This window comes from Amblyomma mixtum, chromosome 10, assembly GCF_055824585.1.
Source record: "Amblyomma mixtum isolate Tamu chromosome 10, ASM5582458v1, whole genome shotgun sequence".
Lineage (NCBI taxonomy): Eukaryota > Metazoa > Arthropoda > Arachnida > Ixodida > Ixodidae > Amblyomma > Amblyomma mixtum.
The window spans coordinates 158,239,691-158,266,233 of record NC_143021.1 but is presented as its reverse complement, the minus strand read 5'-3'; the positions used below and the strand labels follow the sequence as shown (position 1 = coordinate 158,266,233).

The following is a 26,543-nucleotide window of genomic DNA, read 5'->3' as shown; positions in this document are numbered from 1 at the left end:
AGCATGAAGAAGGTATGTTTTTACTCTTGTGATTTTCATACTGGTTATACATGTGGACTGTGCAATGTGTGCATATAATATGACAAGAGTGCTTGATAAGAGTCAGAGATGCTGACCTTTGCCACTATATATGGTTTTCCTCCAAAGTAAGTTGTGTCATAGCGTGCTGTGAATGTGCTGAAAGCAAACTACGTAAATAGTGTCTATCGTAAATTAAAATGGAACAGCTTTCTGCCGCTTTATGCAGGCAGAACGCAGCGCTTGTTGACGTTTTGGGCCAGGTGCGGCAGTTCAACTGTCGTCAGCAGCTTTGTTCATTTTTCAATTTGTTCATTTTCGCTATTCTCGCGTCTGGTTGCCACCATCCTTTTCATTATAGCTTGTGCTGCTTGCTGTAACAGCTAAATTCAACTTTTGAATTTGTTTCAGGGGTGCTCCGCTACACAGATACGGAGCGAGCTACGGAGAGGACATTCTAAGGTGTTCTTTGTGTTCTGGGACATCCCAAGGACATCCCAGAACATGAAGTTGGCTTTGCAGCTGAAAGTAGCAGTGAATGGGCTCAAGGGGCTGTCCCCCCTTGTTGACTTGCCAAACTATAACCGCAGCCAAATATATGCACAGTGTCCTGCCGGGGGCCACAAGGCAATTTGCAGATCTGTGGTTTGACACATCCAATTGCCAAGAGGCATTTCACATAGGTAAGGCTATTTTCATGGCATACAATATGACATAATTATAAGTATGTTGACAAGGGCAGCCATAATGGCGTGGTTGACTTCTGTGACTGATTACGACTCATGTTAAACGTTAGAGTCATAAAAAATACATAGCCCAAGGATTTTGTGCATAGTTTACCCTAATGGTGCTCCCGTAGCACCCCCTGTAGTCCTTAGATCTGGATCGGGCAAAGGCAAGGTTTCCTCTCACCTTTGAGAGATTTAAGATGCTGACAATGCAAAATTAGCTATATAGCACGGCCATAGCAGCGCAATTGCTGTATTTATTTGACAGAGGCTGTTCTTTGTGGTGATTGCCTTGCAACCAGAATTTTGGGCTACGTTGCAGCACACAGGGCGAAAACTTTTCAGTGGTGTAATGACAAAGAATTGACATGCTTTTGAAGTAAAGAGAGTTATGATGACGCATTTTATGGTGCAAAGGCATCTACATAGGGCCAAAGAACGCCATTGCACAAGTTCTGTCTGGGATCCCCATCAGACTAACCTAATTAATACCATTGAGTCAGTTCAGAATTGTGCCGCCAGGTTCATCTCATCTGACTACTCCTATCATACCAGCATCTCAGGTATGAAATCACGATTGCAGTTACCTACGCTAGTCACCCGTCGGAACGCAGCACGTCTCTGCTTATTTCACAAGTTCTCTCCAACTTTCCAGAAGCCAAGCGATTAATTCCACGTGTGCATCACATTTCCTGCCATAACCACCCGAACGCTGTTTACCCTGAACGTGCACATACCACCACATTCCAGCAATCATTTTTCTTAAAGACTGCCCGTTAGTGGAATGACCTCTCTGCTGAAGTGGCCACCATCATGAATCATCGACTGTTCAAGACCACTATCGAGGAAGCCTATTCATCAACGTAATTTTTGTCCATTTTTAATTAATGTATAATATTTTTTGCCGTATTATCCCCACCCCTCATGTAATGTCCAGAAAAGACCTTTAGGAAAAATAAATAAATAGATTACTCAAGGTGGGGTCAAAGACCCATTTCCAAGCATCTCATCAAACCGAGCACCAGGCCAAGGGAAATCTTGCACCCACAGTATCACCGGTGGGTGCCCTGCGGTACTGGAGAACCGAACCTCGCGCCTCCCGCATGCGAGGTGGATGCTCAACCACTTGGCCACCCCTGCGGTCAAGATAGTTAGGGTTTATTAATTTTGCAAACCAAAGCATGCCCAGTAGCTGAACTAGTGGTCCGGTAGTTTAAAGTTCTGCTTGTGTGGGGCGAATATGAAAGATAAAAATACCAAAGCTGCTGGTGATTCGCTGATGACATTGCCTTGCTGAATCACTCAGGAGATGAACTGCAAAACATGATCAATGAGTTAGACAGACATAGTAGAATGGTGGGTCTAAAAATTAACATGCAGGAAGCCAAAGTAATGTTCAACAGCCTAGCAAGGGAACAGCAGTTCACATTTGGCAGCGAGGTGCTGGAAGTAGTAAGGCAATACGTCTACTTAGGGCAGGCAGTTACAGCTGACCCGGATCATGAGAGAGAAATAACTAGAAGGATAAGAATGGGGTGGAGCGCATATGGCAGGTTCTCTCAGATCATGAATGGCAGTTTGCCAATATCCATAAAAAGGAAAGTACACAACAGCTGTACCTTACCGGTACTCATCTACGGGGCACAAACGTGGAGGCTAACGAAGAGGGTTCAGCTCAAGTGAAGGACAATGCAGCGAGCCATGGAAAGAAAAATGATGGGTGTAACGTTAAGAGATCGGAAGAGGGCGGAGTGGGTCAGGGAACAAACGCGGGTTAATGACATCCTAGTTGAAATCAAGAGAAAGAAGTGGGCTTGGGCAGGGCATGTAATGCGAAGACAAGACAACCGCTTGTACTAAAGGGTAACGGAGTGGATTTCAAGAGAAGGCAAGCGTAGCAGGGGGTGGCAAAAGGTTAGGTGGGCGGATGAGATTAGGAAGTTTGCAGGCATAAGGTTGGTGCAGCTGGCGAAGCACAGGGAGGGACATGGAAGAGAGAGGCCTTTGCCCTGCAGTGGGTGTAGTGATGATGATGTGCCTGAAGAGCTGTTTTCAGACTTGGCAGTTCTTTAAGAGATAGCTGTTATGAAACTGCTGATTTAAAGTGCCAGGCCCAAGCTTCCGCTTTATTTCTTGCTTATAAGCAAACTGAAGACAAATTTCAATTAGCATTGCTAGATTACAATGGTCTGTAATGGCAAGTGCTATAGCCACTGAAAACAGAGCTTTTATAAGCTGTAAGAAGTAAAAATATACTAATTTTAACTAAAGTTACAGCAATTCATACTGTTGACAAAACTTTTGTGGTGTGTCCGAGTGGCTGAAATTTTTTCTCCATAGTATGAACTGCTCTAACTTTTTAAAATTAGTCGAGAACATTCATTTTTGCTGATTGCACTCTCTGTTCTAGAATATTATAATAAATCTTGAGTATAGCACTTGTAGTTTGACAGAAAAATCACCTCCAAACAAAGAATGTGAAAGCCCCAGTATCTTAAAAAATTAATTGTTTACGGAAAATATAAACGCATATTTGAAATGAGCACAAAAAACTACACAAACAAGGAAATTTTCATCATAATCCTGCAGTAAATAAAAAAAATTTAAGACCAGGGTCCCTCCAAAAGGTATGCTTCCTGACAAAATGTCGAATAGTATTTATGGTAAATTCTTAGTGAGATGGCAGATTGAGGTGAGGTATATCCGATTATGATTTTTAAAAATTGGTAACAAGCGTGTAACTCAAGCATTTCAATCCTCTGGCCTTGTTTCAACTCCCTCAAGCGCATTAGCAAGGTGGATGTGATGTGTATTGTTGACGGGTATTCTAAATGAAACTGTGCAAGTAATTTTAAGCCTGTAATTTCGAATATTGTATGGTATGCAACAGTACTTGTGGCTTCTCTAAAATTACTTCGACTGTTTTATGATTTTGAGTGGTAATTGTGAAATTGGGCATACAGAGTGAGTGTGTGTGTTTGCCTTCTCATCGGGATCTCACGTGTAAAACGCTTTATGGTACTAATTTTTATTCGTTTGTTGCGTAGTTTTATTGTAGGGCACATTGTTCTTTTGTGGCGTAGTTAAGTTGATGAATGAAGTCGGTGTATTCCATTACAATATTCAGTTGAATTTTAACTATTGTACTCAGGAAGTAGGACACGGTATGTATTATGTTGCACATTTCATTTGTATTTGAATTATTGAAATGAAGTCGCTGCTGCCAAAATGGTTCCCTGACCTAGTCAAGCTGTCCTCACAGCTTTTTGTCACGGAAGCCATCAACATTGTATCAATGTTGAAAATAAATTTTTGATTTGATTTGATTTGAACTAAGTACCGTTAGTGTTTAAGCAAATGTTTATTTTGTCCTTTTCGTTTTTGGTGTCATTTGAAACAATATGCACGTGCAGCTTGGGAACGGCGTGCACGTGAATACAGATGTGTGGGCAGCACTAATGACGCAGACCACAGACGCTGCATTTTGCAAGCGCCTTGCTGTTGCCTTGTGGGGCGTAGAGGTGCTTGCAAAACGCAGTGTTTTTGGAAAGCAAAGCAACAAAGACATTTCACAGGGCAAGACGACAGTGTTTCCACCTCTTTCGCCCATGAAGCTGATGGGAATGTCGTGCGAGTAGATGCAGCAGTCTTTTATGCTTATCTTTGTTTTTGTTACAATGCTGTAAGGTGATGAACACTCTAGACATAAAACGTGTAGCACAACAGCAGTCAGTGTCAAACAACACAAAACAGGAGTGCTGAGACTGGAGCAGTGAAATGATCACATTTCAGTTCACACCACTGGGATACTAGTGCACTTTATTGTCACTTATTTGGTATAATGACTGCTGCGTGAAATTATTTCACCTCGTCTGTATTTTTTTTTCTTTTAGCTAATATTTCTATGATATCCTGCTCGCTTTTAATTTGTTGGCTGGTGTACATAATTATATTGAAGCTCAATTTTGTGGCCCATCAGGTGTCACAAATTTATTGCAGGTACTCTGGTTTGAACTTTTGTTTCACATACATTCCTGGTCATTCTAAGTATGAAATATAAATGTATGTTTATTTCCACTCGTGGTGCAGCCACTACTGTCTAAATAACAAGTAGGCTAAATGCTGCCATAAATACTGTGCCCATAGGCTGAAATGTGTCTTCAGCATTGAGGTTTGTCATTTACTTGCATTTTTTTTTCTGTTTAGCTGCCTTTGCTCACTTCCTCAAGAAAAAAAGGGTGCCCAGAGGAGGAAGTTGGGAAATGCCACAAGCAGCTTGTGAGGTACTTGGCGCAAAAGTGTGCTGATCTGCGGCGCTAATGAGGTAAGATTCATACCAGGGGTTTTCCAACTAGCTTCTGCAGAATTGCCCGGGCTCCAGAGCCCCTGTTGTCCTCTTCAGGAACAACAGGTCCTCTGTCCTGGTTGGTTTCCTCTCGTGTTTTCTGGTTTTGGCTGTTTCTGACCTTTACCATGTCCTTGGAGTGCTCTGTGGGGTTCTCCAAACATCTACGTCAATGCATACCTCACCCACCACCTTTTCGTTACCCACTTAATATTGGAGCTGAACATACTGTGACTCCTTTTGCCAACGCTTTCGCTATACAACCCGATATTAATTGGTTTTAGCCATCTTTTTGGAGGCCTGTGCACCGCATACCCCCTTTTTTTGTGGACTTTGCGATGTCGCTTAGGTCAGGTACATATACTCCGGATGAATTCACATTTCAGAAGGCGTTTTATATGTGCCAGCATAAGCTGTCCCTGAATAAGTTGGGTTTGGAGTTAACCCTGACATGCTCAAAGGCAATGCAGTTGTCCAGCTCCTCAGAATGCTCTACGATTGCATTCGCTATCAGTCTTAGTTCCGAAAATTGTTCCTATGCTGATGTAGCTGGTAGGAGAGTCAGCACAGGGGTTTTTTTGTAGACGATGCCAGATGATTGTTCGGTGCACGGTCTTTTGGTTGAGGCATGAACCGCCTAAGGGTTGGCAATATGCGGTAAACCTGTATTTCTTGCTTGAGAAACAGGCAGGCCAGCATTTTACTTGTATCTTTGACATATAGGCTGGTGATTTGGGCTGTTTTGATAGCGTGGATGCTCTCCTGTGGTTTTCGTTTTATCTGTCAATTTTCACTATACACAACATGGTTACAACGCGGTTTGACTTCACTTGCACCAGTATAGTATATATCTAGTAGCAATAGTTCTTATGTGTACTCAGAAACTGTATTTACTTATCAAATCTTATGCTCTGTGCAGGCTCACAAGATGGTGGATGATGGAGAGCGCAGTGCAACCATGATCGTCAAATAAATCATCAAATGCTAAGCAGCTCCTTTTATGCGTGTCATGCTTTTCGCTCTAAGGCAATCTTGAGGCTGCCTTTCGCATGCTTCTCACTAAACCATATGCCTGCTACAGCATAATGCACAAGCTGGGAGGTTCTACATAAATCTAGGGGGTTTTCTAATCACATTGTTATCAAAGAAAATGCGGTAGCGTTTAGGTTGCCTGCAACAGCGTCCACATTATGTTTTTGCAACTCTTCTGGGGGCTAAGCACCTGGTTGGAATCAGTTCCATTGCCCTTATACAGTATGCATGAGTTGTCACTTTCTAGAGTGTATCTGGATTATCTGGATTATATGTGATTGTACTAATCCGATCCACTTATCCGCCATAATTCATTTTCTGGGCTGTGTCTACTTCCTAAATTTTGGAGTTTGAAATTAGTGGTCCTCAGATCTTAAAATCTTAGCAGTGTTCTATGATTAGTCAACTGGTGGCAACAAGGTGTTGATGACATCACAACCCTCCCAGTCGCATTCATAGATCCCTGGGGTTCTCATACCACTGCTGGCACAGTGGTGCAGTGGTTGAGCGATACACCAGTGCCTAGGTAGGTAGCTCGGCCACCAGTGCAGCTTGCAGGACCCAGGTTGCTCTTGCCGAGCTCCTCTAAGGTTCATGTGTAACCCCGTGATGGATTAAAGTGGGAATTGCATTGCATTTATTTGAATCAGTTTCATTGCTAAGTAGCATGGGGGGCAGGTTGCTCACAACCCATGGTGGCCAGGTTGTGACGATGTCGCAGTGTCATGTTACCTCTTTTGACCAGTCGAGGAATTTTGTGACAGAAACCGAAAATTTTTTCAGAGACAACCTAAATGCTACCATATAAATATGCATGGCATAACAGCACTGGACACAAAGTGACAGGCGAGCGAGAGCGTTAGCGAGTGTGTAACAGAATTTTGTGGGCTACATACTGCTACAAATGACACAATACTACAACAAACGACACAAGACTGCAGACAACAACACTACAAACGACAAGATACTACAAACGACAGAGCATTACAAGACGACAAGGTCCCATTATACGACAGGTTTGTTTCTTGTTATATTTTTCTGTTGTTTTTTTCGACAGGGTTCTCTTGCCGCAACCATCTCTCATGACAAATAATGGTTTCGCAAACTATTCTGCGGAACTCCATGCCGGTCGCTTGCAGGCACAGCCAAAGCGTGTGAAACGCTGCTCTGGGGGTGAGTTTTAGCGGCATCTACCGGCTGGCTCGGTCCCTACCCAGCGGTCACGTGGTATTTCTTCAGCCGTGCGCTCCCGTAGAGGGTGGCGCGATGCGGAGGTCGCCCAGTTGAGAGTAGGTCGTGGTTACGATGGTGGCAAATGCATCACTGCTCTGACCGCCTTGAAACCTGAAAGAAGATATTAACTGGGGACAGTGCAATGCCGCCGCTATTGGACACTGCGAGCTTCCAGTCAACAAACCCTGGGCTGTCAACGACGACCAAAGTACAGTGCTCTAGAACCTTGGGCAGAGTGTCGTCCGGGTTGAGAAGCAATGGAGGAGGCAAGGCCGTCGCAGCGACGACAGGCGCACCAGGCGGCCAGGGGGCGCTGCTAGTAAGAGGAGTGCCAAGGATTGGTGGAAGCACTGCTCGAGCGCACAGTCGTTTCACGTGCTGGCCGAGAAGAATTTGTGTTTTGTTGTTGTGCGCGTTGCATCGCCGTGTGTTGCGTTTTCCTGGTGTATTGTTGACGTCTGCCTGTGCTTAAGGGTTGGATTAAGCGAGTAATGCGTGCACAATGACAGAGAGACGACGAGAGACAAAAGGGACACCACATGTTTTGTGCCGGGCTGCAACAGTAGTTACTGGTCGTGCAAGGAACCTCGCTCCCTTTTCGTGTACCCACTGACCCTGATCGCCGCGAGATATGGTCACGGAACATCAAGAGGGGAGATCGAGTGCTGAACCATTTCGACCCAATTTTCGTTCAGCGCACGTTTAAAACAACCATAAACGGCGAAGTCATGGAGATCCCTCGAGACTGGCTGCTGCTTACAGATGATGCTGTTCCAACCATCTTTCCAGATGCACCAAAGTATGTTTCGAAGTCGCTACCGAAGAACAGGAAGGACAGGAACATCTGTGAGCAGACTATTATTACTGCAGCAAAACGGAGGCGGCGTTTAAGCACACAAGGAAATCTGTCAACAGCTACGCCTGATTGCGACATTCCTGAGGAGCCAAACAATGCGGTTTCCGCCGATAAAAACGCGTATTTACATTATGCAAGCCTGAAAATACCAGATATGTGGTCAAAAATCACCTTGCCATGCTGCGAAAAGTGCGTTCATTACGCTGAGTGTGCATTGGATGCTGCCGGAGACACAGGCAAATTGGCTTTGCAAAAGCTTATAAAAATTGACCTGTCGGCTATGCAGTTAGTCGGGGAGTCTGTTGTTGTGGCTGAAGCATATATAAGAGGGAAAAAGTTGTTTCAGCGAGATATTTCAAAGCCAGCAGATGCGGAGGCGCTAATCGAACACGTCAGTAAGCTGAATCTGTGCTCTGGTGCAGGCGTGCAACCAGTTACCGGTAATTGCTCATCATTCAATGGGAATTTCTTTTCCAAGAGGTGCACGCTTGTGGTGAATGACGGTACAGCCATTGCATGTGTTCACTGCAAGTACCAGCGCAAATTAATACAGAACCAGCTGTCTCGAAGAAGGTGTCGAAAGGTGGCCGCCAGGAGCAAAACTGCTAACGTGCGCCGGGCACTGCGACGAATGAAAGTGAAACTGCACAAAGCAAATGTGGATCTTGACGAGCTGAAAGCAAAAAACGAGCAGCTGCCTCAAGAAGTCCTTTCTCAGAGAATTAAAGGCCTGCCTTGCAAGCAACAAGCTGCCGTTCGCGCATGCTTTCTTGCAGCACAAAGGAAGTCGAAGAAAGGCATGAAATGTGAAAATGAATGGCTTCTCGAGTGCATTCTAATGAGAATGTGAAGTCCTAAGCTGTATGAACACTTGAGGAGGCATGAAATTCTGACTTTGCCTGGCCGGAGCTGCCTCAGGAAAGCCACACAGCACTTTAATAGTGGCTTTGGTTTCAATCCAAGTGTTTTTACAACAATCAATGAAAAAACAAGGACAATGGACGAGTTCAGCAGGCACAGCACTATAGTTTTTGATGAAATGAAGCTGTCTGAACAGATCGATGTAAAATCTTAAGGGATGATATCCCACTTCTGATATTTTTCAAATGTTTGACTAGTTTGACTGACGATGAGACGCGATAAAAAATGAAGATGCACAGTATACTGACTTATTGGTGGCCTTACCTTGTTGTAGTGATTATAATTTTTGGCATGCTGCATGATTCACTATTCTGTGCAGGCTCCATTGAAGGGTTTGTGGATTTAGGACAATTCGACACAGAGAATTCTGCAGAAGAGCTCGCTGATCATGGTTTGGTGGTTGCATTCCAACCCTTTACTGGTGAGTAACTGAATTTAAGGCTTCAACACTCCACACTTTAGCCCAAAATATTACTTTTCCAGAATCTGCACTTTCTTTCACTCTAGCCTGGAATGAACAATTAGGAATAATGAATAACCAAAATTCGTTCCCTGAATTAATTTCTCAGTATTGCGACCTCTGTATCTTGTTTCAGGGAAATGGATGCCAATTTTGGGAACTTTTGTATCGAAAAGCAATGTGAAGGCAGAAGTGCTCACAAAGATAGTGCTTGAGGCAACGCTACTGTATGAAAAGGCTGGCCTATTTGTTGATGGAGTGACCTGTGATGGGGCGAGCTGGAACCGCAGCATGTGAAGGAAGTTCGGGATTAGAGGTAAGCGGTTGCATAATTTTTTTGTACATGTTTATTCACATCATTGTTTTGTGGAACTTGTGATATTTGACAGGCAAGCCATGTCAAATGGCACTGGAACTGACAAGTGTGCCAGCACTTTACACCTGTTTAGCGGAATGTTTATCAAAGTCCGTCTTTGTTATAACTATTCTCTTATTCTCCATGAAATGCAGGTTCCGCCACAAGCATCCGGTGCAAATGCCTTCACCCAGCGGACAACAGTCATGATCTCCACTTTTTTTCATACTTTCCGCATTTAGTGAAAAATGTGCGAAATGCATTTCTAAGCGCTGGATTTAACACACCGAATGGTCGTGTGCATGCTGGTTACATACATGAAGCATGGAAACACGACAGTGCGAATGTAACCTTGAAAGTAATGCCTCACGTCACTAAACTACATCTTCATCCGAACAACTTTGAGAAGATGCGAGTTGCCCCAGCGCTTCAGCTGTTTGGTGAAGAAGTACTAAAAGGACTATTCTTTTACCGCCAGCAGGTAGAGAAGGCACATGGCTGTTCAGCACAAAAGACTGAAGAATTCATCTCACGGATGTCGAGGTTAATTAAGGTCATGACAGCACGAATTTCGAAGTCTGCTTTAAGACCAGATTCTGCTAATGCCGTGTTTTTGCAGGAATTCCTCAATTTTTTGACAGAACGGGAATCGCATGCACACAGCTCAAAAAACGGGTTTCTCAGCGACAGTACAGCAGAGGGACTTCGTGTGACACTGCAGTCGACACTTGATCTTGTGCACTACCCTTCTTCACGTTGCAGTTTTAAATACCTGCTACCATCCAAGCTTAGCCAACACAAGCTAGAAAATTTATTCGGAATTGTGAGGCAATTTAATGGAAATAATGGCCATCCAACCCTAGCACAATTTCTTGTCGCAGTGAATTCACTCGCTTTTTATAACTTAGCACAGCCCCCCAAAACTGGAAACTGCAACCCCAACGTAATGAATTCCATTGCTTGGACATCATGGAATGGTGCCCACTGAAAGTCATGCAAACCCTATTGATGCACTGGACAAGCTGCTTAACGAAGGAAGGCTGGATGAGGCAAAAACTGCTTTGAATTCTCTTCCTCCTGAAGACCATTTGGACTATATTGCTGAAAAGAGTTCAAGCCGCCTCGTGCACTACGTTGCTGGGTATGTGGCCCGTAAAGCGCTGCAGAGCACAGGATGCAGCCTTTGTGCTGAATGCTTGACATTTATTTGTGCACGTGTTTTTATGTGTCTTTTTTTGTTTGGAGCCTGTAGATATCCTACCAAATGGTGGTAGCAATAACTGAGTGCTGCTAAGATGGCTAAGCTACTGAGGGTTAAATGTAAGGAGCGTGAGGCGTCGGTGAATTTAAAAGAAGCGCGGTTCGAATCGGTGGAGGAGGCCGAAGGTGCAGATTTTATATGCAAATGTTGTGTATTAGGTGCACGCCTGGATAGGGCTGAACAGGCGAACAGTAAACTAGAGCTACATCTGGATGCTCCAGAAAGAGAGTTACAGGTAGAGAGGGCAGAGAAGCACAAACTTCAAGAACAGCTTGGTCAGGTGGAGTCAAAAATGGCTGACACCGCCATTGGAAGCCACACTGGCGGACATTCTGGCACCAGCCACGTGGATGAGGCTTGCACTGGCATGGACAGCGATAAGAAAGTCAGTCAGACAGGTTCAGACAGGAACAGCTACGCACAGGTGGCAAAGCTAAGAAGTCTAGAGAGAAGGGGAACAAGCTAAACCCAAAGGAATGAGGTCACAGTCACTGATAAGAGGCAGCAAGATGACAAACTCAGCCTTCCGAGCAGGTGGACAAGACTCAATGTGCCTGATTTTGATGGAGTTGTGTGCGCTACAACTACCGTGACCAGAGATCCATTTCTTGTTGCGCATGAGAAGCTGCTGGTGTTTACTGCAGACGACAGGAAAGGGGTCTTCGCTCACCTTTATTTTCATGGCAAAGAAGTGAAAGAAGTTGAAATCAAGTCCATGGTAGAAGGTCGAGAACTTCAACAAACAGCCATTGCCATTGTTTGCACAGGAGCGATGAACCGAGAGCAGTACACCAGCGACTACGCTGTACACCTTACAGACCGGCTGAAGGCTTCTGTGCTCCTCGTACAAGATAGTGTATTCAGCAAGTCCTGTACAGGGACTGTTACTGACATAGGTAAGAAGCTAGATTTTGTTGTCAATATAAGATAGGTTGCAATGAAAGTACTTTTAATCAGCGAGGAAGATCGTTGTAAAAATAATGTACATAACCGAAGCTTACCGCCCCGAAATTATACATTTTTGCTGTTTGAGTAATAATGATCATATTTTTGGTTTTAGGGTTTTTGTAGCTAATGTAGCTGTTAAATATACCACCAAAGGCCTGTATTACCACAGAAACTACATTTTAGCAAAGAGCACATAGAGCTAAGATTTTGTATGTAGCATCTTTCACATCCTATGCTTTTAAATTGCAGGTACTGCCTGTCTGGCATGTCACTACCTCAGGAAAGGGCTAAAGGCAAGAAGATTCCGAGTAAAAATGCAGAAACCAGTGAAAAGAAACCTTCGAAATTTGCTGAAGTTTTCCCAGCAACAAATCACCTTCTCTCACGTCTGTGCACGCTGGGCAGCATACTCTCAGAATGCAGGACCAGAACAGTCGCATTACTGAAGAAGTTTTCAAAACAAAAATAGAAAGCCTAAGCAAAAGCAAGCAGCCCACCACATTTTTACAGCAGCAAGCGTAAAAGCATGAAAGGTATGGTTTACTCAAAGGAGTGGATGCTTGAATGCATCATTATGAAAATGAAAGGACCAGAGTTGTATCAACATATGCGCAAGCAGCAGATCCTTGTTCTACCGTCAAAAGTCACCCTACGCAATTACACTATACTCCGTTTCATACATCAGGTGCAACGCTGCCAAAGCTAGCGCTCTTTATTGCGCAGCCTGCATCCGTGACAGAAAATAGTGTGTTGCTTGTGGTGAGCGGAAAATAACAAATGCTTTGCCAGCAGGCTTCGTGGATAAGACATTTGTCATCAGCGTGACAAAAAATGCTGTTATTGCGAGCGAATCGATCGAGATCTGAGATTTTGTATTTTGCGTCTGTCGTCTTTTTCCATTTCACGTTTTCGCTGCCTCTGCTGGCCGCCGTGTTTACTCTTTCCGTCTGGCTCCCTTTCACTTTTGAGAAAATGGCGTCCAGCTCAGCGGCTGCAGCCAGCTCTCCTGTACGCATTTTCTCGAAGTTCCGTACATCCAAGCTGTCCAGGCACGCCAAGCAAGTAATTGCAAATGTGTAGTCCCATACCAGGATCTGTTTTCCAGAGAAGTCTGTTCGGGAAGTACTGAGTGCTGTGAGCGAGGACACCGTAGTATCTCCCCGTACCGTTGCCAAAATTAGGGCGGAGCATCTGTGCGGGCCTTTGGCATCTCTGAAGAAAAGACCTCGCGACCTGAAGATTTCAAGCTCGCGAACAGTCAAGAATGACAGCTTAAAAGTAAATGTCATTTGTCTGAAAGTGCACAGTATGTACGCGAAGAGGGAAGTCCCAACATTGGACAGTGTGCTAAAGGCTGTCAGTGAGGACAATTACCTGCCGAACTTCAAGCAAACCACAATGTTGATGAAGGACATCGGATTCACATTTGAAAAAAAAAAAAAGAAACGGAACCTTGCGCTGATTGAGTGAAGTGACATCACTGCCTGACGTCACAGGTACCTGCGGGCGACCAAGTAATTCTGAGGACAGGGCAGGTACGAGTCGTTCCATGCTTATTTTCTTACGCAGCACGTTTAGACTGGCTTCACATAGAGCTTGATGTTAGCTTTGCAACCTCGCAGTTGTAACAGTAAGTGTTGCTTCTGAATAACACATTTAGAAGAAATCGTCTTAATCACGTTGCTGTTGCCGACCTTTTCCGTAGAGGTGACGTTTCACGGCCAGTTTTACGTTACGTTTGGATGGGGCGCGTGCCTGCATGGGTCCGATTTAGTCGCTAATTCCCAATTGGTGCGGCAAGCAAAAGCAATAAAAATGCTAAAAATGTAGCACTGCAATGGGTAGTGCCATCTCATCGTCACCGTAGGAACGAATGAACACCCACCGTACACTGCCCGTTGCTCCGGTGCTGTGAGTTACTGCCGCTACTGCTGTGTACGTTGGCAATTTTTGTTCGCTGTCGCCACAAGTGAAGAGATTTCAAACGTTGCCGAATTAGTCAAGTACCCCATGCAAACATACAGTGAATATAAACTGACTACCAAACGCCACCTGGGCCCGAAACTTAAGCCCAAACAAGGGAGCAATAAAACCGACATAATTCTTTTCGTCGAGTATCCTTGAGCGGCTGTTTGTGAGACAGTGGTCAGCAGTGCGTTTGTTGCAGTGCGTTGCTTACTTACATGCTGCAGTGTGTTTGTTTACTTACAAGCATTAACTCGTGCACTCTGTTGTTTTGCATTTACAGGTGCATCATCTGCCTAGATGAAACATGGGTCAACGCAGGGCACACAAAAGAATACGTCTGGCAGGACAAGACTGTGAAGTCATCTCAGGATGCCTTCCTGAAAGGTTTAACAACGGGATTGGCTGCGCCTTCAGGCAGAGGGGACCGTTTGATCCTTGTACGTGCTGGGAGCAGTGCAACAGGATTCGTGGAAGACGCTGCTGACTTCTTCAGAGCAAAAAAGGGAAACCACGTTGACCACCACTTTGAGATGGACGGCAAACACTTTGAGAAGTGGTTCAGTGACAAGTTTTTGCCACACATTCGAGCCAATAGCATTGTCATCATGGGCAATGCTCCATATCATAGCGCGGCTCTCGAAAAACCACCTACCAAGTCTATGCACAAAGCTGACATTCAGCTTTGGCTCACAAAGAAAGGTGTTCCGTGGTCACAGGACATGGTGAGGGCAGAACTGCTCGAGCTTCCTCAAAAGGTAAACACACCCAGCATTGCGTACCGCATGACACCTTGGCGGCTACCCATGGCCACGAACTGCTTCGTTTACCACCGTACCACTGCGAGTTCAATCCCATTGAACTTGTTTGGAGCCAGGTGAAGGGATACATTGCAAGTCGCAACAAGTGTTTCATTTTGGCTGAAGTGAAAAAGCTCCTGCCGGAAGCACTGGCGTCTGTGCGACATGAAAACTGCCAAAACTGTTGTGTTCATGTGGAGCAAGTTGAGGCTGAAGCATGGCAGCGCGATATGATTGTTAATGCCTAAATTGAACCGCTTGTCTTCAGCATTTGTGACTCGTGCACCTCCTCTTCTGATGAGCCGAGCTCTCATTTCAGTGATGAAGATTTAAGTGGCATCGAGGAGCTTTTCTGACTTTGAGTGGATGTGTAATATACATGCTACTGAGAAGAGAGATGAATCATCGGCACGCTGTGATCACCTTTGTGCGTGTGTGGGCGGAAACATTAAAATATGTGTGCATGTGGGTGTGCGTGTTGATTAGTCTACCGAGGAAAGAGAGAGGACTCATCGCATGCTGTGATCACTCTTGTGTGTGCATGTGAGCAAAAGCACATGCTCATTGGCATCAAATTGTATCAGGTGGTGAGGTGGATGAGAAGGACATGGTGGTGACGGTGGTGGTACATGGTCGTGTTAATAGTGTCTGTATAGAAGTAAAATTTGTAAGGGAGTGCAAATAGTACTTTTCCAATTAGAATATGAATAGTGGTACACGTCATCAATGCGTGCAGTTTTTGGAAGATTCATTGCAGAAAAATACAGTGGAACTTAATCAAGCGTGTCAATTATTCAAAAATTACCTGAAAGTTTGAGAGCAAATTCTATTCGTTCAAAATAATTTTGAACATGTACTGTTTGATTCGTTTGACTAATTGAACAGGAATCTATTCAATTTGCTGTCCAAAAATTTCGAGCATTCACACACTCCAAGGAACGGGCCTCATTTCGTGTATGGGAGTTGGGAATGGTATGTATGAGTGTCTGATCTTCATGTCCTGAAAAGGCGTCCTGGTTTGGTGTTTTCTTGCATTACTGTCAATCTCTGGACGTTTCGACATGTTATGCAACGCTGCAGTGCCAGTGTTGAGGTAGCCAGTACTGTATGTTTTGTCCTTAATTTTTGGGGGGTGCAAATGATTTCAAGCTGGTTCTTGCTCAGTTCAGTCTGAATTTGGTAGTTTCGAGTCGTGTATACATTAGCACATGACCCAGGAATTTGATTTTGTGGACTGGAAATGCTTTTTGAACCCTGTCCATACATTGGTCAGGTTCTCGTTGTATGAAATGACATTGTTCGATGGCCTGCACATTTTTTTTCCAATTTCGGAGCACTTGACTGATTGTGTGTTGGTGTACCACCACTGCACGTGTCCTTTAATTTGTATGCACTGTGATCCATGCCACTGGCTGTTTCCAGAATAAACCATTTCTCGCAAACACTGTGGGGTCAACATTCTTTATTGTCATGTCTCATTTATTGTTTGCTCTTTCGATATATTTCTTCATAGCGTTGTACGACTTTTTCTGCATTCTTTCACGACGCTCCCACAGTTCGGAACTCTTTTTGCCTGGCTGCATGAAAATCCTGCCTGAGCAGCTTCTGCTCTTCTAGGAGACCAGGGAAATCGAGACAAACTGACTTGCCTCTGTTTTGCCTTCATATACATTTACGCTCGACAACAAATCTGTAACTCTTGAGGCAGTAACATTTTCTTTCACTGAGTGAATCAAGACTATGTTCTAATTTTAACACTGAACATGGGAAAACAGGCCATAAGTGCGTGTGTAGAAATAGTTTGACCCGTCAGTCTAAATATACTGCTCTTTTGCAGCATATAATAGCCCAGTTATAGTGCTCTCTTATCAATGAGAAAGGAAAACGCGCTTTGCTTAAACAAAAAAAATCTTAACAAAAACAAAAGAATTGCAGATATGCACAGCGTTACATATATACAGTCAGAAAATAGGCTATTATGAAGTCTAGAACATGTTTTCTGCGCTCCTGTATGATAAACCAGCTTTCCAAATTAACAGACATCTTCCTTCTGAACTTTGCGATTAGTAAAAAATAATTGCTCTCGCCAAGTCCTTTAGGCTACTCTACAGCACACTGCCAAAGTCGGTCCCAGAATCTTTTGGGGAAGTCTGGATCCGCCACTAACCGGCTGCACGGAACAATTGATAAAACATGCCAGGTACCTTAAGAGAGACCCACAAAGGAGTGGGTTCCTCGACAACGGCGAAATCGAAAGTTGCAGACGGCCACTTGTTAATCGGGCCACGGCAGAGCACTCACCACTGTGCTAATTAAACCCGACGAAATGCCATTTTTTCACACAAATCTCTCGATTGCATCTAAAAAGTACAGTGAAAATGCTGCGAAATTGGGAAGAAAACCGCCACTGCTGACCAAAAGCAGCTCACATTAACACGGTATGCATCCAATGAACAGATGCATGCAATTCATTTCAGAACACGGCATAATATTCGAGCGATTCTGAACAAAAACAGAGATTTCTCATTCAAGTCACGCGAAATGCAACTTGCGATGGAAAAAAAAATGTGCAAAAAAAAAGTTTCACCATGCGGGATTTGAACCCACGCACCCCCACTGCCTGTCGACTCTCCGGAGCGATGCGTTAGAGCACACTGCCACAGAACAGCGCGGAGTGATACACCTTTCTTTAATTTTTTTTTTTTTTGCGGACTACTTCCGTAGTCTTCACAGCGTTGCACTTGATGTTTGAAACAGGGTATAAGGAATACAGGTCAGGACTTGGATTCAGCAGAAAGGTTTTCAGTGTGCTAAAGGAGAAGACGAGCTCAATGGATGTCTTCAAGAAACACGGAGGACTCTCGGCCGACGAAATGAAACTTTCAGAGAACCTTTCTGTGATACCTGGTGGCCACATTGAAGAGTTCGTTGATTTGGGCGCTTTTACCCCAGACACTGACAAGCATGCAGTGTGTGACCACGGAATGGTAATTGTCTTTGTGCCTTTTGTTGGTAGTTGGACACAAATTATTGCCGTGTTTGCTGCACACAGCAATGTGAAAGGAAGCCTGCTAGCAAAAATCATGCCAGAGGCTCTAATCCTTGCTGAGCAAGCAGGCCCATTTGTTGATTTTATTACCAGCGATGGCGCTGCATGGAACAGGAGAATGTGGGCGCTCATGGGTATTCGGGCAACTCCAACTTTCACTAGGAACAAGGTGTAGCATCCAGTGGATCCCAGCCGCTCACTCCATTTTGTATCCGACTTCCCTCACCTGGTACAAATACCTTAGGAATGGACTCCTGAAGTCGAGCTTCAACACCCTAGCAGGCGAGGTAATAGCAGCTTTCCATTTTGTTCTTTTCCTAAGGACTCGGAGCAAGAAGCATTGGGCCATATGTGTAGTCATGTGCAAACTATTTCTCATGAAAAATTTATCTTTTATGTGTATTACAGGTGTCACTTCAGCCTGTGCGAGAAGCCCTGAAACTCGATGGATCTAATGTTCCTCTTCAAGCTATGCCTGGGATCAGAAGCTGCCACGTCAACCCGAATAATTTTGAAAAAATGAGGGTCAATTATGCATTTCAGCTGTTTGGCGACACTGTCCTCCGCCTTTGCAAGACCGAGCTTGAAGCAAGCTGGGGAAGCCTAGACCCAGTGCTCACATTTTTTGGGTAAGTCCTTTTCTCAATGAACTTGTTGTCTAAGCATGAAAGCCATTTTTGGTTGACTGAAATGAAAAAGAATACAGTGCTGTTTAGTGTAAAAACAAATTATTAGACACTTTTAGTAGGACGTACGCAGTGAGCTTGCGTACGCAACGACACCGCGGGTAACGAATGCGCATGCGCAGAACGCAACGTATTTAGCCGCGCGTTGCAGACGCCCGCCCGCTGGAAAGCATAGCGTAGCGTACGCAGCGCGGGACGCTACGTGCTGCGTAGAGAACATGGCGGCGACGATCTCGCCCGCTTCGGACCGATTTCACTTCACCGCTGCTTTCTTCAACACGATGGCTCGCTCTAAACTGTGCTGTTAATTTTTATTTTGTCTACTCTCACCCACACGCCAAAATATTAGGGACAAATGCCCCTTGTTTTTCAGATAATGAGGCGATTTTTTACCTTTTAAGCCTAACTGACATTGTGTACGTTTATCATATAGCAACCGCACCTGTCGAATAATTTTTTTTAGTCATGTGCCTACTTTTGCACTTCATTAAACATTATACATTTTTTCCTCCATTAAAAACAGTAATATACTATTCATATTGTCAGAAACTGAAAAATGTTCAGCCGAGCGCTACAGTGCTTTCAGTGTTTGTCACTCGATGGCGACACAACACAACGCGCTATGCGACTGCTCTGCGGCGGTACGGCTAACTATAAGTGTGACGGGGGTGTCCTTTACAGCGTACGGAGCGTAGTGAGCGTTGCGTACGCAATGTCGCTACGTACGCAGCAACTAAAAGTGTCTATTATCTTCGGTATTTCAAATATGTTTTTATCATACATTTGTACTGCAGAATGATTCGAGACTTCATAGAAATTATGACGTCCCGGTTTGCCGCCATAGCCTTGCGGACTGGATCTGTTGCTGAGGACCAGTTGCTGTCTTTCCTGGCCTACCTCACAGAGCTATACAAAACAACCTGAAGCTTAACAAATCAAAACTGAAGTTAGGACTTTCAGGCATTAAATATCCGGGTGTCACCAGCTCTCCCTAGATGGGCTATCCCTGTTGCGAAACCGAAACAAGACCGTCCCAAGTCAGAAGGCAAGACAAGCCAAGCAAGCTGGGAAAGAGAAACCAAGGAGCGCCCCTTGGGGCGGCAGTCGTGTCATGTAGCCTGAAATAAACGGATGTCGTTTGTACTCGCTGAACGAAGTTGTCTAATTTTAACGAACACGACATAATATAAACTGGTGCTGAAACCCGGGATATTCCCCGAGACCTAACGAAGACGACCACCTGGATGCGACGTCGATGAATAACGAAGAAAAAGCCCATTTCTACTGCAAAGCCGCCGCCCAGTGCTAACGAGTGCAGCGACATGGACAGACAAAAAGCGAAGAGATCAGCTGTCCAATCACAGGTGACTCGACTCACTGGGGAAATTGAATCCTGCATGAAAAGCTGCACGGGCAACGAAAAGGAACTCAGTGTCTTTTTGGCAAGAATTAGCTCTCTGCAGACCCGTCTAAACGAAGCTAACGCCGCTGTCGAGACGCTAGTGCCAGCGGAAGAAGCGGAGCAGGACTATATAGAAACCATCGAGTATGACGACAAGATCATTACATACATTGCGAAGCTCCAAGCGGAGATACAAGAAATTCAAGGAAAGAGGTAGCCGAAAGAAGAGCCATCACCAAGCAACAATGCAGGCGCGGCAGCCACGACCTGCCCGGTGAAGCTTCCAAAATTAGAGCTCGTAAAATTTGACGCCAAAGATGTGTCCTGGTAAGAATTTTGGGAACAGTACGAGCAAATTATTCACAAGAACGATCGGCTAACGACCTTGGACAAGTTCAGGTACTTAAAATCAGTTGTGACTGGCGAAGCAGCAAGAACGATCAAGGGCCTTCCCCCCCCCCATCGCAGTGCTATGGCGACGCCATCTTGCTGCTGAAAAAACACTTCGGCGGTGAGGACGCCATCGTGCAAGCGCACATGCAAAAGCTCTTGGACCTTGAAGCTGTGCGAAACGTCGAAGACATACGGTCCCTCCGACGGTTGTACGATGCCCTCGTCTCTCGCCTCTGCGGGCTGGAGGCGCTCGGCCAGAAACAGGAGACCTAAGGCACGCTCCTCTACTCCATGGTACAGCGCGCCCTGCCGAAAGAAATATTGCTCGAGTTTCACCGAGCCGTGGCGAGGGAGGATACCTTCGAAACGTCAACACAGAACACTGAACGAACTGGATCTGCGCTGCGGAGCGACGACGTACCGGGGCAACCAACCGAAACAGCTACAAAAGGTACCCAGTCTTTATTTTCGAAGTTACTTGACTTTTTGAGGATTGAAGTGCAAAGCCGCGAGAATCTGGTTGCTCAGCAAGGTACTGGACAAGCCAGCACACAGACTTTCAAGCTCATCAAACAGAAGCTCACAACACCTGTGTTGCATTATTTGGCTCATCCAAGCCGATCACAATTTCAACAGATGCCAGCTCATATGGCCTGGGATCAGTTCTCGTGCAGGAAGGCAGACCAATCGCATGTGCTTCTGCAGCCCTTATGCCTCCCCAACAATGTTATGCACAAATAGAGAAAGAACTTTTAGCTGCGGTGTTCGCATGCGAGCAGTTCCACTATTACACTTTCTGCCGCTCTGTAACAGTGGAAACCTCTTGTTATACCCCTGTTACACGGGCACTTTAACGGCCGTTAAGGAAAACGGCAGTTGGCCGAACGGCCGTTAGGCGGAGTTACACGGCAGCGCCAGCGCCGTTGGAAATCCAACGGCGATTGACATCAACGGAGCTCACCGGTCTCTGTTCCGTCGCCGTTTCCGTCCGTTTCGTCGGGAAGTAGGCAAGATGGCAGACCCCAGCAGCAACGCGTCCCCGCTGCAGGCAAGCGCGCCGGCGCAAAAACGCTTTGCGTGGACAGCGTCACTGACGCATTTACTGATCAACTTGTGGCAGGACCACCTGGCCGAACTGCGAGCGCAAAAACACAACGCGCCCGTGTACTTAAGAATGACGGCACTCTTCAATCAGCTCGCAAGCGAAGAATGTGGGCACGCTGTGTGCGTGACTGTCAAGCAAATAAAGCACAAAGTGGAGAACTTGGCCCAGGCTCACAAGTAAGTTACTATGAATTTATTAGTGATTTTTCAGCCGACATAGCGCCTTGTCAGGCATGTTCAATGAAATCTGGTGACTTTCTCGATGCTTCAGGCTCATTGTAATGTTCATGCAGCAATGCAGGAATAGCGATCACATGTTAGCGTAGTACAATTGGTTATAATATGTAGCCGTTTGCCGTAATCTAGGCATGGCCAGCGCAGCCTGACAGAACGTATTTGCACCGAGAAGTCTGTTCGATCAGAAAGAAAAACGTACGTAGGCCAGACTAGACGCTGCTTGAACGATCGTGCACGGGAACATAGGTTATCGCTAACAACGGGGAGGGATCTAATCTGGCAAAGCACTGCCTGTCCTGGAGTGACTGTCGGCCACGGCTTGATGAGATTAGAGTTCCGGGCAAGAGTCGCAATTCAATCGCACGAGAAAAGTTATGGAAGCTTACTTCATAAAGAAAAGAGGAGATGCATGTATAAGTGATTCTTCGATTGTACTATTCAATAATGAGGTAGCCTTTCTCGATAAGATGATCTAAATTCAGGCCTTGGTGTGTCACTGATTGCCACATGATGTATCCTTGCGCTGCTCATGCTCTAAGTGCATTCTTTTCTCCTTTTTCCTTTAAATACGTGCTGTGTCCTTTGAATAAAATCAGTTGTAAGTTTGCGCTCGTCCCGTAACCTGTCTTGTGTGTGTGTGTTTCGTGCAACTGCCATGTCTGAAGTATTGGACCAACTAGCCCAACAACACGTTCTACATTCTCCCAAACTTATGTCTTGACATTGTCTATAGGCTAATAACTTGTATCTTGACAATCAGCTGATTTTGATCAAAGCCTATTGAGCTCGCATCGTAATTCAACAGCGTTCTCCTTGTTGTTTACCTCTTTGCCTGCTGTTTTAAAGGGGTTGTGAAAAGAAAATGAAGCTGCCCGATTTTAATTTTTACTGCTTCCATAAACATTAGACATGCTAATTCCGAAATATTTCGACTCAATATTGAGTTTGCATTTAATAAAGCCCGTTCGAAATCGCTGCCTTTTTGAGCTCATGAAACGACCATGCGCCGCCGTCGGCTGGCACACGCACTACTCGACTACGTCACTTTAAGATCTTCAGAAACGTAGAGATATCTTAAACTTTTGTTTGCCCTAAAATAATAGCTTTATGTGAAATTCAGAAAGTGAAAAAAGGTTTTCCAATTATTTGCACGCGTAATTGCACTCTGTTATACTGCAGCGCGTGGTCATACATCAATCACTGACCTGGGACCAGTTTCGGTTTCGGTTCTGCTTCTCCATCCTCCTCGGCTTCAGTATCAGCGGCTCGACATAGCCTTGCTTACGTGAGCCTATCTAGGTGGTGTTCCTTGACAGCGGTGGTTTGAGTCAGAGAATCGAGCTGAGCAAGGCCAGCCCATCTCGACGACTCTCTTTACATGAACTCGATACGAACGAGTCAGCTATCGCGGCGCGCATCGGCTCCGCGCTTCTGTTCTTTGCTGCAGAAAAATATATTCCAGAAGCGTGAAGAGAGTTAGGCATAATTTGCAGATGGGGCTGCGAGTCAACCCACCCCTTGCGATAGAGATGAAGACTCGAGTCCACGACCGGGTTCGGAGGTTCACGGTCGGGGCTCCCGCAGGCAGAGGTGTCGCGGTCTCTCGGCATGACTGCTACTTGCCGGGCGCGCGACGTGCCGTTGCGAGCGGCGTAACAACGACTGACAGCAGCTCGCCGCCTGCGCCCAACCGATGTCAATGACAGGCCGCACGCGGCGCGTCGCACTGACAAGGGGCAGAATGCGAGCGCGCAGAGGGCCAGCGTCATAATGACGTGGGGACGCGTTTCTCGGCAACATTTTTTCTCGGGGCCGGCCTGTCAGCCTGGATGCCCGCCGCCGGCGTCAGAAAAACACGCTAGTATTATTTTTTCACACTCATAACAAGCACTAGAATAGATGAATGCCAAAAATGAATCATTTTTGAGGATCGTTGGCTGATGCCGAGTTGCTGGCAGTATTCAATTCGGCGATACAAGCAAATTTCATCCAATGACCGCTTTATTTACTGCCTGGTCGCCGCTCGCATAGCTGGCATTTGCTAGCTCCGCTGGCGTCGCGGAAATCGAGCATATCTTTATTTTATTATGGGACAGGTTCACAGTTAAAGGGGTGACGAGAGTAGTACCTTTTACAGCGCTGACCAGTTCCGAAGCTCCCTCAGCTGCGGTATCGATAGTATCGATGCAAAACCAGGTAGGCTTTGAGACGACCAGGGCCGCCAGCAAGCCTGGATCGCAGCTTCATCGCCCGGCGCGTCCGCAGGCGGCGTCGTTGCCGAAAGCTCGGCATGCTGCCACTGCTCGAATGTAACAGGCAGCCTTTCTGATAGCATGGCGCTGTTTTGTCTTTTCCGGTGCGAATGTGAAATACAGCGAGGCTGCAGGCCGGCCGGCAAACCTGGATCCCGTCCGCTGGCGTCATAAAAATGAGCTAAATATTTTTCTTCATGTAAATAATAAACTTTGGGAGCAAGAAGTGTGGAAAATAGATCATTTTTGAGGATTGTTGTACAATGCCGAGTTGCTGGCAGAAGCAGCAACTGTAATACGAGCAAATTTCCGGCCACAACCGCCGCTCAGCTGCCGCCGCCCGCAGCCGTTGTGGTCCGGCTTGCGCGCCTGGCGTCCGCTATATAGCTCCGCTGCCGAGCGCACCGCTACAATGACCATATGTTTTGTTGTGAGACGATGCTGTTGACAGTAAAGCGATGCCAAAAGCAGGCATTTTATTATAACCCAGGCTACTTCCGAAGCGCTGTCCACCGCGGTTTCGATGCGAAAAAGGCCTAGCGACGACCAGGGCAGCCAGAGAGCAGTGCAGTTCGTCGCCCGGCGCGCCCGCGTCCAGCGCCGTTGCCGAAAGCGCGATACGTGGGCAGGCATGCTTTGTGGCCGCCCGAGTACAGCCGGCAGTCTTTCTGATAACATCGCTATTTTGTCTTTTCTGGTGCGAACTTCAGTAGCCAAGCAGCGCGCAGGCGCTGGTGTGCGGTGGCAAAGCGTTACACCAGATGTGGGCCGGGCATGGGTCAAGTGGCACAAAGATGCTTGCCGCTCCGTGTCCTTGCTTGCTGTAGGCGGCAGTTCGCAAGCGGCGACTGGTGCGGCGCGCCGTCCAAGTTTTCGCACATGTGTCAGCTTGAGAGCTAGCAGACTCCATTCTGAGCAGACAACGGTGCCACATTCGAGTCAATATGCGTGCTGTAACCTCGGTCAACTATGGCTAAACAAGCCTCGCTAAGCCGCCATGTTGTGTTGACGACAGAAGCCTCTGATTGGCTTCTTAAAATGACGTTTTCGGTGAGTTGAGGGGGACGCGCGCTGGGAAACCGAAATTTAGTTTTTTTCGCTATTCAATCAACCCAGACGATGAAACGAACCAAAGTATACTATAGAATGAAGGGTCAGAATTCCAAATACACACGTCGTTCAAAATTTTCGGAAAACGTTTCACGACCCCTTTAACTACAGCACAAGGAGGTTAACTGTTCTTGGCAGTTTGTACTTATGCAGAAAAAAAATTCATGTTCATCTCTTACGACATAAAGAAGTGACTCTTAGCTGTACTTTGTTTTTATTTCAGAAAGGCAAGCACTGCTGGCACTGGGTCGGCTGCAACTCAGTGCCCATTTTACAAGCGGCTTCACACCTTCCTTGAAAGCCTTCCTCTGAATGATAGAAGCCTGGTATAGGAAAGCTTTCAGGTGCAACATTTGTTTATTTGGTTGTATGCAAACACTTGAAATGGACTGACAAACTGAAATTGTTTTTTTGCTGGCCAAGTCTGTCGCCGGAAAAGGGTGGCAGCAAAGTTCAGAGAATTTCATGTTACTGAAACACATGACATGAGCATAAGGCATTGTTGTGTTCAAGAGTACTAAAAATGCACAGATAACTTTAATAAGCGTCACAGTCTATGTAGCATCGAAATCATTGCCTAACATTTCCGACATACTGGATGGCACAATACTTATTACTTTTCTTGGAGTTAAAAAATAGGGTGAGATAGGTAAGGATGGTTATGTTACAAAAGGGTGCCAGGGTAGGCTGTGTGCTTTAGGGTGTACCAAAACTCTTTTAGAGAAAACGACAGCTATTGCATAAAATTCTGGTATATTGAAATGTTTCTGCACGTTATGTGTACCACTTCCACTCATCATGCAACGCAGTAATAATCACTTAGAAGCAACATTCGGTAACCTTCCGTTCTTCTTCTTTTCTTAAGCTGGACATGGTGGAACGGCTGCCAGAGGGTGCTGAGATTATTGCCTCACAACCACCCTCAGAAGCGCCGAGCAGCCTAGACATCACAAATGTCGAGGCCTCAACCAACGAGGCGTCGACCAGTCTCTCGACCAACGAGGCGTTGACCAGTCTGGCCTCGACCAACGAGGCATCGACGAGCCAGGCTTCACCATCTGCTGCCTCAGCCGAGCAAGGCCACACACGGAAAAGGCGACAGCCGACATCATCAATGGAGAAGGTTGTGCTGCTGCTGGAAAGGCAAGAAAACCATGCCAGAAAGATCGCCAAAAAAGAATATAAGTTGGCCAAAAAGATGGTCAGTCTCCAGGAGGAGGCGAATGACATTCACCACGAAATGGTGAGCGTTATTCGCCAGTACTTTGAAGGCCGGCAGGAGCGTCAGCCTGACTGCCCAGAGAACGGTGAATAAAAGACCAGTGAGCACACGTGCTCCAAAAATTGCCACAAAGCCCAGTCTTTCACGTTCTGTTCATTGTTCACAA

The 26,543-nt window shown here is 45.8% G+C and overlaps 1 protein-coding gene, 1 long non-coding RNA gene and 1 pseudogene across 3 annotated transcripts in view; 2 read left to right on the top strand and 1 right to left on the bottom strand.

The window, feature by feature from the left end:
* Window positions 1-26,543, bottom strand: part of LOC149327470 (uncharacterized) — a 102,187-nt gene that overhangs the window by 35,902 nt on the left and 39,742 nt on the right. The window contains exon 3 of one of the 2 annotated variants that reach the window (XR_016285902.1): window positions 19,393-21,587. The exons of the other annotated variant lie outside the window; for it this stretch is intronic. This is a non-coding gene — a long non-coding RNA (uncharacterized LOC149327470). Of the gene's footprint in view, window positions 1-19,392; window positions 21,588-26,543 lie in introns of those variants that run through there. 2 annotated transcript variants of the gene reach the window in all.
* Window positions 12,672-18,604, top strand: LOC149327474 (uncharacterized; annotated as a pseudogene).
* On the top strand, window positions 21,662-26,470 carry LOC149327473 (uncharacterized). Its single transcript, XM_089562336.1, has 2 exons — window positions 21,662-21,733; window positions 26,021-26,470. The coding sequence occupies exons 1-2, from the start codon at window positions 21,662-21,664 to the stop codon at window positions 26,468-26,470; spliced, it is 522 nt and encodes a 173-aa protein (XP_089418462.1).

Bases quoted from the DNA above. Each gene is read 5' to 3' on its own strand.
- LOC149327473 (XM_089562336.1), top strand. From the start codon at position 21,662: ATGTGGGCACGCTGTGTGCGTGACTGTCAAGCAAATAAAGCACAAAGT. The intron at 21,734-26,020 runs GTAAGTTACTAT...TCTTTTCTTAAG, and splicing joins AACTTGGCCCAGGCTCACAA to CTGGACATGGTGGAACGGCT.